The sequence below is a fragment of the Salmo salar genome, chromosome ssa10 (genome assembly GCF_905237065.1).
Source record: "Salmo salar chromosome ssa10, Ssal_v3.1, whole genome shotgun sequence".
NCBI lineage: Eukaryota > Metazoa > Chordata > Actinopteri > Salmoniformes > Salmonidae > Salmo > Salmo salar.
Genome location: NC_059451.1, coordinates 32,587,772 through 32,602,813, shown reverse-complemented (window position 1 = coordinate 32,602,813; position 15,042 = coordinate 32,587,772). Strand labels below are relative to the sequence as shown.

At 43.5% G+C, this 15,042-nt stretch overlaps 2 protein-coding genes, 1 long non-coding RNA gene and 1 other non-coding gene across 6 annotated transcripts in view; 1 reads left to right on the top strand and 3 right to left on the bottom strand.

Annotated features, from left to right (window-relative positions):
• Nucleotides 1–1,463: 1,463 nt before the first annotated feature.
• Nucleotides 1,464–3,272, bottom strand: LOC106560262 (uncharacterized). The gene is made up of 3 exons (XR_001318565.2): nucleotides 3,192–3,272; nucleotides 2,787–2,922; nucleotides 1,464–1,979 (listed from the first exon to the last, which is right to left on the bottom strand). It is a non-coding gene; the product is annotated as an uncharacterized lncRNA (long non-coding RNA).
• Nucleotides 2,002–11,177, top strand: lrrc66 (leucine rich repeat containing 66). Its single transcript, XM_014122965.2, has 5 exons — nucleotides 2,002–2,236; nucleotides 2,497–2,928; nucleotides 6,542–6,711; nucleotides 6,849–7,194; nucleotides 7,377–11,177. The coding sequence occupies exons 1-5, from the start codon at nucleotides 2,194–2,196 to the stop codon at nucleotides 10,934–10,936; spliced, it is 4,551 nt and encodes a 1,516-aa protein (XP_013978440.2). The 5' UTR covers nucleotides 2,002–2,193; the 3' UTR covers nucleotides 10,937–11,177.
• dcun1d4 (DCN1, defective in cullin neddylation 1, domain containing 4 (S. cerevisiae)) overlaps nucleotides 10,999–15,042 on the bottom strand; it is a 21,867-nt gene continuing 17,823 nt past the window's right edge. For all 3 annotated transcript variants that reach the window (XM_014122970.2, XM_014122968.2, XM_014122969.2), the window contains exons 8-11: nucleotides 14,617–14,725; nucleotides 13,960–14,064; nucleotides 13,755–13,857; nucleotides 10,999–13,654 (exon numbers count right to left, since the gene is read on the bottom strand). In XM_014122970.2, coding sequence (XP_013978445.1) covers nucleotides 13,599–13,654; nucleotides 13,755–13,857; nucleotides 13,960–14,064; nucleotides 14,617–14,725 — 373 coding nt within the window. In that variant the 3' untranslated portion in view covers nucleotides 10,999–13,598. The remainder of the gene's footprint in view (nucleotides 13,655–13,754; nucleotides 13,858–13,959; nucleotides 14,065–14,616; nucleotides 14,726–15,042) is intronic.
• On the bottom strand, nucleotides 12,062–12,136 carry trnaa-ugc (transfer RNA alanine (anticodon UGC)). The gene has a single exon. It is a non-coding gene; the product is annotated as a tRNA-Ala (tRNA).

Below are 15,042 nucleotides of genomic sequence, written 5' to 3'. Positions count from 1 at the left end.
TTTGGCTATTTCAACTACACCCGTTGCTGACGGGTATATAAAATCGAACACATAGCCATGCAATTTCCATAGACAAACATTGGCAGTAGAATGGCCTTACTGAAGAGCTCAGTGACTTTCAACATGGCACCATCATAGGATCCCACCTTTCCAACAAGTCAGTTAGTCAAACTGCTAGAGCTTCCCCGGTTAACTGTAAGTGCTGTTATTGTGAAATGGAAACGTCTAGGAGCAACAACAGCTCAGCCGCAAAGTGGTAGGCCACACAAGCTCAGAACAGGACCGCAGAGTGCTGAAGCACTTAAAAACAGTCTGTCCTCAGTTGCAACACTCACTATCGAGTTACAAACTGCCTCTGGAAGCAACATCTGCACAATAACTGTTCTTTGGGAGCTTCATGAAATGGGTTTCCAGCCGCACACAAGACTAAGATCACCATGCGCAATGCCAAGCGTCGGCTGGAGTGGTGTAAACTTGCCGCCATTGGACTTTGGAGCAGTGGAAATGTGTTCTCTGGAGTGATTGAATCATACTTCACCATCTGGCAGTCTGACTGGTGAATCTGGGTTTGGCGGAGGCTAGGAGAACGCTACCTGCCCGAATGTGTAGTGCCAACTGTAAAGTTTGGTGGAAGAGGAATAATGGTCTGGTGCTATTTTTGATGGTTCGGGCTTGGCCCCGTAGTTCCAGTGAAGGGAAATCTTAACGCTACAGCATACAATGACATACTAGACAATTCTGTGCTTCCAACTATGTGGCAACAGTTTGGGCAAGGCCCTTTCCTGTTTCAGAATGACAATGCCCCCGTGCACAAAGCGAGGTCCATACAGAAATGGTTTGTCAAGATCGGTGTGGAAGAACTTGACTGGCCTGCACAGAGCCCTGACCTCAACCCCATCGAACACCTTTGGGATGAATTGAAATGCCGACTGCCAGCCATGCTTAATCGCCCAACCATACAAATTCTCTTGTGGCTGAATGGAAGCAAGTCCCTGAAGCAATGTTCCACCATCTAGTGGAAAGCCTCCCCCAGAAGAGTGGAGGCTGTGATAGCAGCAAAGAGGGACCAACTCCATATTAATCCCTATGATTTTGGGATGAGATGTTCGAAGAGCAGGTTTCCACATACTTTTGGTCATGTAGTGTACTTACACTAAGATACACTACAGATTAATGCAGTCAGCTGTTTTTTTTGTCTTTTTCTGTGGTATTCCCATTCAATTATATGTTTTGTTAACATGGGTTTGAAACATACTATTGAGTATTTTGTGCAATATAACATGAAGTGGCAATACCACAAGGGTGATGTTTATCTATTTTGAGCTCATTGGCATTTGTCTAACATGCTTAAATTGTGTATTAAATGATTTCTACGGTAACAATGTGTTTGGAGAAATGTGATCATCATCTCAAGCAGCAATATGGACTCCATGCTTTAATAGATGTAGGAATTCATTGTTTTCCAATGGAACCTTGAGAATGAGCTTTTGGAAAATATCAATGATTTAACTTATGTTTGTTTAAATAAAGGGATATTCTGTGTTTGAAAAGACCTGTAATCTGTATTGCTTCTTGTCTCTTGTCGATTTGCAGTTTTATTTTCACGTTTGAAAACTGCCCTATTTGTACCCTATCCCATAATGCCCACTTGGAAGTGTCAATGCATTTACAGTGTACTAGCTATATTCTACGTCTACTACATTTACAGTGTACTAGCTATATTCTACGTCTACTACATTTACAGTGTACTAGCTATATTCTACGTCTACTACATTTACAGTATACTAGCTATATTCTACGTCTACTACATTTACAGTGTACTAGCTATATTCTACGTCTACTACATTTTACACAGTAAAGGGGCAAAATAACCAAGATTACTTTTATAGCATGAAATCTGTTCCGATCCAGTTATTTATCAATAAATCCAAGCTGGGCGTAGTTGTCCTTTTCATTGTTATTTCTGGCAGCACGGTTAACTGTGAAGGAGAGGAAAACAAGGTCCTGGTGAGACATTAACCACGCCATGTGAATGATTGAGGGAATCAGCATAACGTTTATGACATTGTTGTGAATGCATGTCTGACTCAACATGTCAGTACACACTGAAGACTTTGATCTGAAACTACAGGAGAAAGTTGTAAAAATCTGCTACCTTTGCCAATGTACTGGAAGGGCCTGGGGAGAGACTGAATGTCGAGTTCGTTTCGGTTGTATACAATGCAGACACGGAGGGGTGAGGGAGTTTTTTTCATGCATTCATTTATATTTGTGTGTATGACGTGTGCTAATATTGCAATGCATGTTTCTAAATTTGAGAGTAATGCGTGTGTTTTGACTTTATTTGGATGCTGTTGAATGTGTTACTCTTGGTATATTAGGGTATATCTATTGAATTTACCTTCAATACTGTATGTGTTCATACATTGTCTTTAATGTTGAAACTCACAACTCACTAATATTAGTTCTCTCTTTTTGTTCTACCTATGGGCACAGGGCTGTTTGTGATGGCCGTGTCTCAGTGGATGTTCTGTGCTGCAGTGCTGCTCCTCCTCATTCAGGGGCTCCAGTGTTTTCCAACTCCCCCTACCTGTCCTGAGCCCTGCCTTTGTCAGAGAGGTCCTCTGTTAAACTGTTCCTCCGCTGGCCTTTCCCAAGCCCCACAACACATCCCTTCCACCATAAATGATCTAGACCTATCTCACAACCTCCTGAACTCCCTTGCCCCCTCGTGGCCAAATTGGGGGCTTAATAATCTATGGCTTGGACACAACAGCATCACTCACCTGTCTCTGTGTGTGGGGAGGACCTGGAGGGGTAAACATGGGAGAATACCCCTCTCACACAACAGAGGAAGATGTGTATCCTGGGCCCCGGCCCTGCAGCTGCTGTCTGCTGAGAGGAACCAGCTAGAGATGATCCCTGAGGGTGAGTCACACACACACTCTAACACGTCAGGAATTGCTTCGCTGTACTATAAATGTAGTTATACTAATCACAGGTTGCTTTGCCTAACACACATACAGGTAACTGACAAATTAATGGAAACACTTGAGTAAATGAGGGATACAAAGTATATTGAAAGCAAGTGCTCCCACACAGGTGTGGTTCCTGAGTTAATTAAGCAATTAACATCCCATCATGCTTAGGGTCATGTATAAAAATGCCCAGTTGCCCATCATTTTGCCTACCATGGCTAGAAGATCTCTGTCCCTTTGAAAGAAGGGGTCTCAAAGGAGCATAGGAGGTTTAAAGGGTGTGTGTGTGTGTGTGTGTGTGTGTGTGTGTGTGTGTGTGTGTGTGTGTGTGTTTTTTGCTCAGTCACCAGATCTCAACCCAATTGAACCCACCTTTTCTATAACCATTAACAAAACACCAACTAATGGAATTTCTTGTGGAAGAATGGTGTCACCTCCCTCCAGTAGAGTTCCAGGCACTTGAAGAATCTTTGCCAAGGCGCATTGAATGCCCTATTCAGGCGCTTTATGTTGGTGTTTCCTTTATTTTGGCAGTTACCTGTGCATTCAAAGTATTCAGACCCATTGACTTTTTCCACATTTTGTTATGTTACAGTCTTGTTCTAAAATTGATTTTTTTTAAATCCTCATCAATCTACACACAATACCCCATATTGACAAAGATAATTAAAAATACATTTATTAAAAACACAAGTGCCTTATTTACATAAGTATTCAGACCTTTGCTATGAGACTCGATATTGAGCTCAGATGCATCCTGTTTCCATTGATCATCCTTGAGATATTTCTACAACTTGATTGGAGTCTACCTGTGGTAAATGAAATTGATTGGACATGATTTGGAAAGGCACACACCTGTCGTTATAAGGTCCCACAGTTGACAGTGCATGTCAAAGCAAAAACCAAGCCATGAGGTCGAAGGAATCGTCCGTAGAGCTCTGAGACAGGATTGTTTCAAGGCACAGATCTAGGAAAGGGTACCAAAAATGTTTTGTAGCATTGAAGATCCCCAAGAACACAGTGGCCTCCATCATTCTTTAATGGAAGAAGTTTGGAACCACCAAGACTCTTCCTAGAGAAGGCCTGATTCATGCAGTCTCCTCTGAACAGTTAAAAAAACAGAAAAAGCAACACCTCGACAATGCCTCTCCCCTATTTGACCTAGATAGTTTGTGTGTATACATTGATATGTAGGCTACGTGTGCCTTTTTAAAAATGCATGTAGTTCTGTCCTTGAGCTGTTTTTGTCTATTGATGCTCTGTATTATGTCATTCTGTATTATGTTTTGTGTGGACCCCAGGAAGAGTAGCTGCTGCTTTTGCAACAGCTAATGGGGATCCTAATAAAATACCAATACCAAACAGTTGATGTTGAGATGTGTCTGTTACTTGAACTCTGAAGCATTTATTTGGGCTGCAATTTCTGAGGCTGGTAACTCTAATGAACTTATACTCTGCAGCAGAGGTAACTCTGGGGCTTCCTTTTCTGTGACGGTCCTCATGAGAGCCAGTTTCATCATAGTGCTTGGTTTTTGCGACTGCACTTGAAGAAACTTTCAAAGTTCTTGACATTTTCCGCATTGACTGACCTTCATGTCTTAAAGTAATGATGGACTGTTGTTTCCCTTTGCTTATTTGAGCTGTTCTTGCTATAATATGGACTTGGTCTTTTACCAAATAGGGCTATCTTCTGTTACCACCCCTACCTTGTCAGAACACAACTGGCTCAAACACATTAAGAAGGAAAGAAATTCCACTATTAAACTTTTAACAAGGCACACCTGTTAATTTAAATGCATTCCAGGTGACTATCCCATGAAGCTGGTTGAGAGAATGCCAAGAGTGTACAAAGCTGCCATCAAGGCAATTGGTGGCTACTTTAAAGAATCTCAAATAAACAATATATTTTATAACACTTTTTTGGTTACTACATGATTCCATGTGTTATTTCATAGTTTTGATGTCTTCACTATTATTCTACAATGTTGAAAATAGTAAAAATAAAGAAAAACCCTGGAATGAGTACATGAGTCCTAACTTTTGACTGGTACTGTATGTAAATGTGATAATTGTTATTTTTATAACATTTGCAGAACTTTCCAAAATTTTTATTTTTTATTTTTGTCATTATGGGCTATTGTGTATAGATTGAACAGGAAAAAAAAACATTTTATCCATTTTAGAATAAGTCTAACGTAACAAAATGTGGAAAAAGTCAAGGTCTAAATACTTTCTGAATGCACTGTACACGCACATGCATGAACACCCATACTCTTATGAATGATTATCCAACATAATTAGGACTTTGCTCTTCTCGGAAATGATTAAACTGGCCCAGTCAATCAATCACAAAATGAATTTGACAAATCATTGTACAATCTTCAGCCAATTGTAGACGCTGTTTACTGACATTCCAATGGTTCATCAGAGGGTGTAAAAGTGTAATGATTGTGTTTTAAAGGAGGAAAATGCCTCAATCATAATTTTACAGTAGTATTATCTTGCTTTTTTACAATTCCATCAGAGGAGTTGAACCTTTTAGTGGTGTGTTCATTCACTGGTGATTGTGTTTTCTCCTTGTTTGAGGTTTGTGAGGACTGTTGGCAGTTGCTCTGTGAGACAGAGGCCTCTCCGTGCTGCTTGGTATTCTGCTCACAGTCTCCTAGCGCTCCTCTAAGGAAGCCCAGACCCACAATGCCTCACTTCAGCTCAGCAGTGTCAGCCTAGTGAAAAGAGGAGACCGCAGGAGAGACTGAAAATCAGTGTAAACTAAATTCTGTCAACAGAAATCCTTGGCCTGAATCAGTCATAACAGTTCCATTTTGGCAGACATTCTTATCCAGAGCGACTTACAGGAGCAATTAGGAGCAAGTGCCTTGCTCAATGGCACATAGGCAGGCTTTTCACCTAGTCATCTCAGGATTTGAACCAGCAACCTTTCGGTTACTGGCTAAATGCTCTTAAATCACCAGGCTAACCAACCCTAGTCATTTGTTTATACTCTAGCCAGGACAATGTTTAGCATATAATTCATTAAAAACAAATCTGTTCCAAGTACAAAACCATTTGATTGTCAATAACTCAGCGTCCCCAATGTCTTGTAGTAATAATTCCTCTGCGTCTTTGTTACCACCACACCGTAGTAATGTACACAGATGTCACCACAATGGCCCGGCGAAGTAAACACTACAGTATGTACACTAGAGTAAACCCTATAGTGGGGGTAAACAAACGCTATCAGTGCCTCCTAGTTCAGTCATGTCAGGTATAGGGAGCAGGTGTTGCTGTGGCTTCCCAGACAGGTAGGCGGGGACATGTAAGGGCAGGTATTCATTCATCTCAGGGTGGTCTCCTGCTTGTAAAGCTATGGGAGGAATGTCATGTCAGCTTACTGCCCACATACAGAACAGTACAAAGGTGAGAAGGGGACTTCTGTGATCATATAGGCAACCACCTCATGATTACCATCCTCTGTGCATTACTGAGGACAAACAGGTGCCATCCTAGTCATCTGTGACATTATGCCACTAATGTGAGGACTATGTTGGTGCGCTGTCCACTAGGCCTGGGAGGTAGCGAGTTCCTGCAGGTGCTGCAGCTCTCCCACAACAGGATCTCTGGTCTGCAACCTGGAGATCTTTGCAGGTTCCCCCATCTGAGAGAGCTTCGCCTGCAGCATAACCACATCTCCAACCTCCACCCACATGCCCTCAGGGACCTCCCGGAGCTCAGGGTAACTACAAATCATTAATAGTAACTACTGCATCACAACATGTTATCCGGTTACCACCTGACCCAAACCTCACCTGAGCTCAGTACTATAACAGATTTCTGACATTCCTATAATTTTCATAATGACATCCTTCAAAGGTCCTGGATCTGAGCTTCAACCTGTTGACCACAATCCCTCCATCCGCCTACCTGTCACTGCGTAACCTGAATGCCCTGGTGGAGGTGAGTGGTAACAGGTGGAGGTGTGACTGTAGCCTGCGGAACGTGAGGAGGTGGATGGCCTACGACAGGGACAGGGCCCTGCAGCAGACCTGGAGGGGGGTGGTATGTTCCTCCCCCTCCACCCATGCAGGTAGAGACCTGCTACACCTGGAGGACAGTGACCTCACCTGCTCTACAGCTGAGAACAGGGAGGGGCTCCACCAGGATGTGACAGTGACTGAGGGGACAGAAATCCTGCTGCCCTGCGGCCCTCCACAGCAAGGTAACACAGCCAGACAGGAAGCTGCTGCCTTTCACTTGTTGCATTACACCAATATTAATTTGTTTGTAACAACTTACATTTCAGATCAATCGTATAAATGTGAATAAAGTAGCATCCTTAATGCAATTTTTTTTATCATGCTTGGCTTTATGACAGTAATACACTTGATGTATTTGTTCTAGATTCAACATGGTGGACGACTAATGGACAAGTTTCTGGAAGTCAGACGGGCCTGCTGATCAGTGACATCACAGAGGAAGACGCAGGGCTGTACGTGTGCATGTCTGGGCCAGAAGAGCAGTATATATCTGTATTTAACATCCATGTCCATAAGACACAGAGGAAAAGCAGAGGCACCAGGAGTTTACACTGGGAGAGGAAGCTGATAAACACAGAGGTAGGCAGCCTCCAGAGGGAGGGTCAAGGGACAGACCTGAACTCTCTAGATCTCCACAGGGCTTCTCAGAGAACACAGTCTGACCTGGTCCTGGCTGTCTGCCTCTCTGTATTCATCACCTTCCTGTTAGCATTTATACTTGGTGCTCTTGCCAGACCTCTCCTGGACCCTCTCTGGAAGAGGTGCTGTAACCGTACCAAGCAAAGCTCCTCCCCAGCCCAGTCGGTCTCCTCCGCTGGGCAGGGCTCCTACGACAATGACGCCTATTCAGATGAGGCTCGGGAGGAACTAGGAACACACACGGAGAGTAGAGTGACATTCAGAGGACATCCTTCAGAAATAAGGGATCAGAGTAGCATTCCATACTATGATACTGTGGCCAATGGCAGACAGGACAACCTCGCTGGGGAATATGATGCAACATATGAGAATGTTTATGCGAGGGATATCTCACACCCCTCCCTTGAGGTCCATCACCCACCTAATGAGAAGCCCAGAGCACAGGACTCTGTCAGCTCCCAACCGGACAGCTCAGAGACAGACACCCATAGTGGAGAACTCTCTGATGTCTCTCTGAGTGAACCACAAGTGGATGCTCACCCAGTCCATACCCACCATGGCATGGAGTTTGAACCCATCCCTGACCCAGAACAGTTGCAGGGATATCGAAGCTCGTCCGTGTCTTCACACTCTGACAAGGAGAGGCCGGATAGGGATCAGGATATGGACTGGCCCAAAAACTATTTGGCTCAAAGACTGGAGGAGAAGCACAAGACCCAGAATAATCCCTGGGAGCATCAATCCCTCCAGAAGGAAAATGACTCCTTTGAGCAGAGTTCAGATTTCCCTATGGTTAAACAAGTTGATGTGCCACAGATCAAGATCGGCAGCATGGGTGAGATCCCTGGATTTACAGAGGAGCCCTTTACTGATTGGAAACCAATCAAGGCAGATCCAAACCCAATGGAGCCTGAGCTGTGGAATGACAGTGGAGAGAGCTTTGAGTTCCCTGATTCCATCCGAGGTGCATCGGCACAGTCCAGCAGTCAAGATCTCTCGGGTTCTGCTTTTGACGATCAGTTGAGAAAGGAGTATGAACAAGCTCGGAATGAAGAACCGCTGGTGAAAGACCAGAGGGAGAATAATAAGCTGCTTGAGCTGAACCTAAATTACAGTGGGAATGAACCTACAGTGTACACTGTGAACCCAGAGACAGAGGTAGTGAAGGAGAAGATGATTGTCCAGAATGTAGGTGAACTGATACAGGAAGTTCAGAGTGCTCTGAAAACACAGGAGTGCTTTGATTGGTTAAGTGATCGTGGGGATGAACCCACAAAGTACACAGTGAACAAGGAGCATGATGAGGATTCAGCTCAAGTTCCAGATGTCATGTACAGGGATCAATCTCTCAGTCTTGGAGACACTGTCTCTTTGGTGCCAAGGAAAGCTCTCAATATTGGCTTCTCCAAGGAAGGTTTTAAATATCAACCAGAGCCTGAGACAAGGTCAACTGTCTTGGCTCTAACCACCCATAGTGCCATCAGCACAAAGGAACCCCTTCCCCAACAGTCATTGCCCTCAGACGGGACAAGGGTTGGAGACCTCAGACTCAGTAAGCGTCTGGATATTCAGCCCCCTCAGGAAGCTCCACCTGCTGCCCCAGGTTCACCCTCTTCTAGCAGTGAGAGTAAGGATGAGACTACAATCAATCAAAAAACAGAAGAGGAGAAAGCGAAGGTCCCAGATTCATCTTTCAGTCTTGCAGGCATTGATGTCTCTTTTGCCCCAAGGAGAGCTCTCAGTATCGGCGTCGCCAAGGACAGCTCTTATCACCCACCTCCAGAGCCTGAGTCAAGGTGGTCTGGCCTGGGTCTCACCTCCCAGACTGTCATCAGCACAAAAGATGAAGGCTTTAAGAAATACACCAAGCCCCTTCCACAACTGTCTTTGCCAAAAACATCCCTCCCTTTCTCCACCTCTTCAGACAGGATGATGGCTGAGGAGTCTCCAACTCAACTCTTCTATGTCCCCCCACTTGGGAGACGTCTGGATAGCCATCCCCCTCAGGAAGCTCCACCTGCTGCCCCAAGAACACCCCCACCCTCTGGTTCATCCTCTTCTAGCACCGGGAGCGAGGATGAGACTACAATGAACCAAAAAAGAAAAGAGAAAGCTAAGATCCCTGATGTCACATATAGGGATTACTCTCTCAGATCTGGAGACACATCAACTAAAGTATCTTTCTCTCCAAGGAAAGATCTAAATATTGGCTTCTCCAGCGAGAGTTCTCAATATCAACATGAGTCTGTGACAAGGTACGAGAGTGTCACCAGAACAAAGGGTGGAGACTTTGATGAAGACAGCAAGCTTCATCCCCAAATGTCTTTGCCCAAAACATCACTCCTTTCCACCACCTCCTCAGACAGGGTCAGAACTGAGGAGCCACCAGTTAAAATCTACATCCCTGGACTTAGGAGGCATCAGAATATTCAGCCCTCTCAAGAAGCTCCACCTGCCAAATCATCCTCTTCCAGCTGTGAGAGTGGAGATGAGACTCCAGAACACACAATGAAACCAGCTAAAGACATCACAGATTATTTTTCCCCAAGGAGAACACTCAATATCAGCTTTAACAACTCAGCCAGTACCACAGATAAGGTAGAGAGGAAGACCGGAGCAGAGGACCGGTGGGATCAGCCAAGGCTTGGTAAGGTGAAGGCGCTGTCAGAGAGAACACGAAGGGACACAGAGGAAAGTTTTACAGACATGAATGTTTCTTTCTCCCAAATAAGAGCGCTCAATATTAACTTTGATGTCTCAGACAGCAGCACAGACGAGGTGGGGAGGGGTACCGGAGCAGACTACAGTAACCCTACTGAAGAAATCAGTCCTTCTCCCCAACTGTCATTGTACAAAACATCACGCTTTTTCTCCACCCCCACAGATGAGGCGAGGCCTAAAGGAGAGTATTCACTCCAAATTCCCCTACACAGGAAACACTTAGTTGTAGACATCCAGCCACCCCTGGCTCTACCTGATGCCCCATCAACACCTCCACCATCCCCAGAGGGAGAGGAGGCAGCAGGATCTGGATGGAGGAGTAGGGAACAACAGATGAGAGCCATGGATGGATTTGGCTGTAACTCCATGACACAGGGAGACAGGAGCTATATGGGGTTAGTGGTTGCTAAACCATTCGGCATATCTCGTCCATATCAGAGCGTTACCTCAGAAACCATTATGACCACCCCGTGTAGTGAGGTCTCTACCTCTGGTGACCTCAATATGACCTACTCCAACTCCACCCTCCATTTTGAAACACACAAAGAGGGCAGTGAAGCTTGAGAGCTACAACTGTAATTGTTTGTACTGATTAAAGAAATCACCTGAGAAGTTAATGCAGCAGATGAAAGTTGTTAAAACGTAACTTGTTTATTTTAATTACAGAATTATACTGTTATTACATTGTTGTAAATGAGTGTAACACCAGACATGTTTGTCTTAATGAAAATAGCTGTTTAAGTGACTGAATTATTTCAGACTAAGGCAAATAAAAGGTGGGACCATTAAAACCCAATTTCCCAGATTCATATCCACCTGCTTTACTCACTCGCTACCCTACTCCCCTCTATTTTGCTACAAAATAATCTCTTCATGACACTGCCTCCACATTATGTGGAGGCCGATGCATCATAAACCTGTAATGAAATTCGCCCATATTGTGTTTGTGATGTTTTTATATCAGTTGATCTATGGGTACCTGGATAATAAGGTGCACACATGACGTGGTAATTACTGTGGTAATGCAATAGTAAAAATACATTAGGCCTACAGTAGCGGAATCAAACATGATCCTGTGCAATTTAAAAACACAGAACGAACATCATCACAAACCACATTTGAATCTTTCTGTAAAGGAAGATGGCAAAGCAAAAATGAATGACAACAGTAAGTTAATATAGAGATACTGTAGGTTACAGTGAAAACAGACACATACATACTGTACATACATATACAGTCAGGACAGGGTTGTTCAACCTCCTGCATTACCAATGTTGAACACCATCTGAATTAGACTTATTATTAGTGCGCAGTCCAGCCACTAGCTCCATCTCCAAAAACCTAATATAGACAAATATACTGATGACTGGACAGGCCAGCCAAAGCATCATGGATCACTGATAGGTGGAGATCTCATCTGACCTTACTACTTCATGAATCGATCCATATACTGTACATGCTTTAGTTGTGGATCAGATGCCACTGGTTTTGACCAATCAATGATTGACATGTCAAAAGATCTGACACCATTCTTACAACACACGCAGTCTCATGTTAATTTCAGTTCATGTCCATTTGTTTACATTTACATTTACGTCATTTAGCAGACGCTCTTATCCAGAGCGACTTACAGTAGTGAATGCATACATTTCAATTCATTTCATCCCTTTTTATTTTTTTCCTCGTACTGGCCCCCCGTGGGAATCGAACCCACAACCCTGGCGTTGCAAACACCATGCTCTACCAACTGAGCCACAGGGAGGCCGTTTGAGACTGACAGTGGGGTTCTTTGTCGTTTTTTACTGTGTGTGATGGGGGGAGGGGTTGGCAAATGCAGGAGGGAACTCCTCATCCTCAAATGAGGTTACGTGTGTTTCAGCTCTGAATATACACAATCATGGTTTTCATAAAGCGTTAAGACAACATGGAGGATATCAAATGAAGCACAAATTCCTGTACAAAAAAACAACAAAACAAGTTTTCAAAAATCTCATCCATTCACAGACGTCTCTGACGGAGAGCGTGCATGCAACGTTTCACTCATGACAATTGAGCGTCACATCACAGCCATTGACAAAAGTTTATACATGTGTTACAAGAACATTAGCAAAAGCATAGCATCGTCACAGGGGTCTAATTCTAACCCTTCAATGTCCATAGTTTTGAGACCTCTTGAATGATAAGCCCAAAAGTCTCATTTCATCCTGATCTAATCCCTGACCACTGTGTGCGCTCACTCGCGTGTGTTGAGCAATTAAAGCAACCCCCATAAAAAATGTGAGAAAAAAAAAATATATACTCTTACAAACCTACAGCTTAGAAACATAGATTGGTCACGTAAACCATGAATGCTGGCCAGTCCACTAACAACTGCACTGTAGTAAGAGTTAATAGGCAGCATTGCTGATTGGTTAGTTGTGGTATGAGGTCAACTGAAGCCTTCGCAGGGGGCTAAAATGCTTTAGCACAGGCTGGTGGTATCATAGTGAGCATGGGGATGAAAACCACTGGGGGCTCAAATCACTGGCACAAATTACTTTGTTATAGTAAACTGTGGAGGTGTCATCATCCACCTCTAACAGCTTTAGGGACCATGGCTAAAACAACTACTGTAACACTCAGCCTGACAATGTACTTCTGTAAGAATTCCTATTCAACCCAACTATAGGACAAAACTGATAGAAAACAATGGGTTCTGTAGGTTATAAAGAGACAAGCACAGATCAAGTTCAAAGCACGGATATACAATATTCAAATGTGCCCAGGTCAAAATGACCTTGATTTAAGACTTAAGACCAACTGTTCAAAAGGGAGGGATTTCATTTGTTTTATTCCTCCTCACGGGAGCAAAGGGTTGAAAAGTGAATTTCTCTCTCACACAAAACCATTTAGCCCACGTCAGCCACTCATGAGAACAGTTATCCTATCACACAGCGAGGGGGTGCAACGCCACAGGGGCTGCCATGTGCTTAACCACAATGCAACATGGGTAGGGAACATTATCTGGAGATAGTTGGCGTCTCCATAGTGACCATAAGTAATCTACATCCCAATCTCGCCAGGGCAGCTTACACCCAGTTTTGGACCTTACACCCCCCTGCAATCATTACCTGGAAGCACCCCTTGTCATCACTGACACCTCTCCCATTTTGTATAGTTTGTTTTCTCATAGCCGTCGTCGTCGTATTATGTTGTTTTGTTGACATTTGTGGCAGTGTACCTGATGCTATAACATCTCTCTTTCTTTGTACCATTCCACAAACTCATCCAACAAAACTGGCCCTGACAAAATTAGAGAAAAGAATGATAACATTAGGGCATTGATCAGCTGTACCACTATGAGAATGAGTGTATTAGTGTCAGTGTGCATGTGGATACTCACAGGCTCCATCCTCGTCATAGTTACTGAGGTCTAGGTTGATTGTCCTGCTGAACTCTAAAACGTTGCACCACTGGTCTTTGTTGATGACCTTATACTTAGATTGCTAAATAAATGAACAGACAGGCAGTCAATACAAAGAACACTACATTCTCACACAGTTCCCTCACTTTATTAAGTTGAATGTTACACAGGTTGGACTCCATACCTCTAAAAACTGATTGAACACAGGAAACAGTGACCAAGTCTTTCCCAGGAGAAGCCCCAACATGCACTTGGCTGTGTTCAGGTCTAAACTCCTCTGGTCCTTTTCCTGTACAGTCAAAAATATACAGACATCGCTAAGGTCCCGGGTCAAATACAGTTAAATATTTATATTGAGTTGTAAGTGATTAATACAGTAAGCCTACTAGTAATGGTCAATGATTGTGTAATTCATGAGGACACAAACCCCATGTGCTTTGTTTATTAAATGGTATTGATCTCACTTCAAGCACTATTTCCATTCACTATAAAGCACAATTAATTGCTTTCAGGGGAACATGCCTTACAATTACTTCAAGCCAGACTATGTAAATAGCCCATCAGTACTCTTGATAAGCACTTCAGCCAAGCAAGACAAACAAGAAAATAATCTTGACACTTAAAACTTATGAATACAAAGCTGAGAGCTGACAGGATAGCAATATTTTCATACCTGACGTCACAGATATTTTCGTGTTTATTTCTATAAATGATCAAGTTTAAAGTATCATCTGTCATGTGTTGAATCTAAATATCAACAAATAAATATCCAAGGGGAATGAACATCCCAGTCAGAGGAAATCTAGTGATAATACCGCAGATCAGGTCTTGCCTCACTCACCCGAGCAAAGTCGAAGGCGTATCTGTAAATGAGCTTAAAGTTGGTGGTGTTGTTTAGGACAGACCTCAGGTAGTCCAGGGAGTTCCTCAGCCTCTCTGTGGAGTCGCACCTGACAACGCCAGAGAGACACGTTAGAGAGACTAGAGTCCCAGCTGTCAGAGTGTAGACTATAAAACAGACAGTTGACTATAACGTAGACTATATGGGCAGACTATAACCCCAGTCTGGGGTCAGCACCATTTTGTACACTGCACAGCTAGAAATGGAAATAAACTATATGGACAGACACACGCAGAACATACGTACAGTCTAAGTGGGAAGTTTACATACACCTTAGCCAAATACATTTTAACTTAGTTTGTCACAATTCCTGACATTTAATCCTAGTAAAAATTCCCTGTCTTAGGTCAGTTAGGATCACCACTT

Bases quoted from the DNA above. Each gene is read 5' to 3' on its own strand.
- lrrc66 (XM_014122965.2), top strand. From the start codon at position 2,194: ATGTCGAGTTCGTTTCGGTTGTATACAATGCAGACACGGAGGG. The intron at 6,712-6,848 runs GTAACTACAAAT...CATCCTTCAAAG, and splicing joins GGGACCTCCCGGAGCTCAGG to GTCCTGGATCTGAGCTTCAA. The intron at 7,195-7,376 runs GTAACACAGCCA...TATTTGTTCTAG, and splicing joins CTGCGGCCCTCCACAGCAAG to ATTCAACATGGTGGACGACT.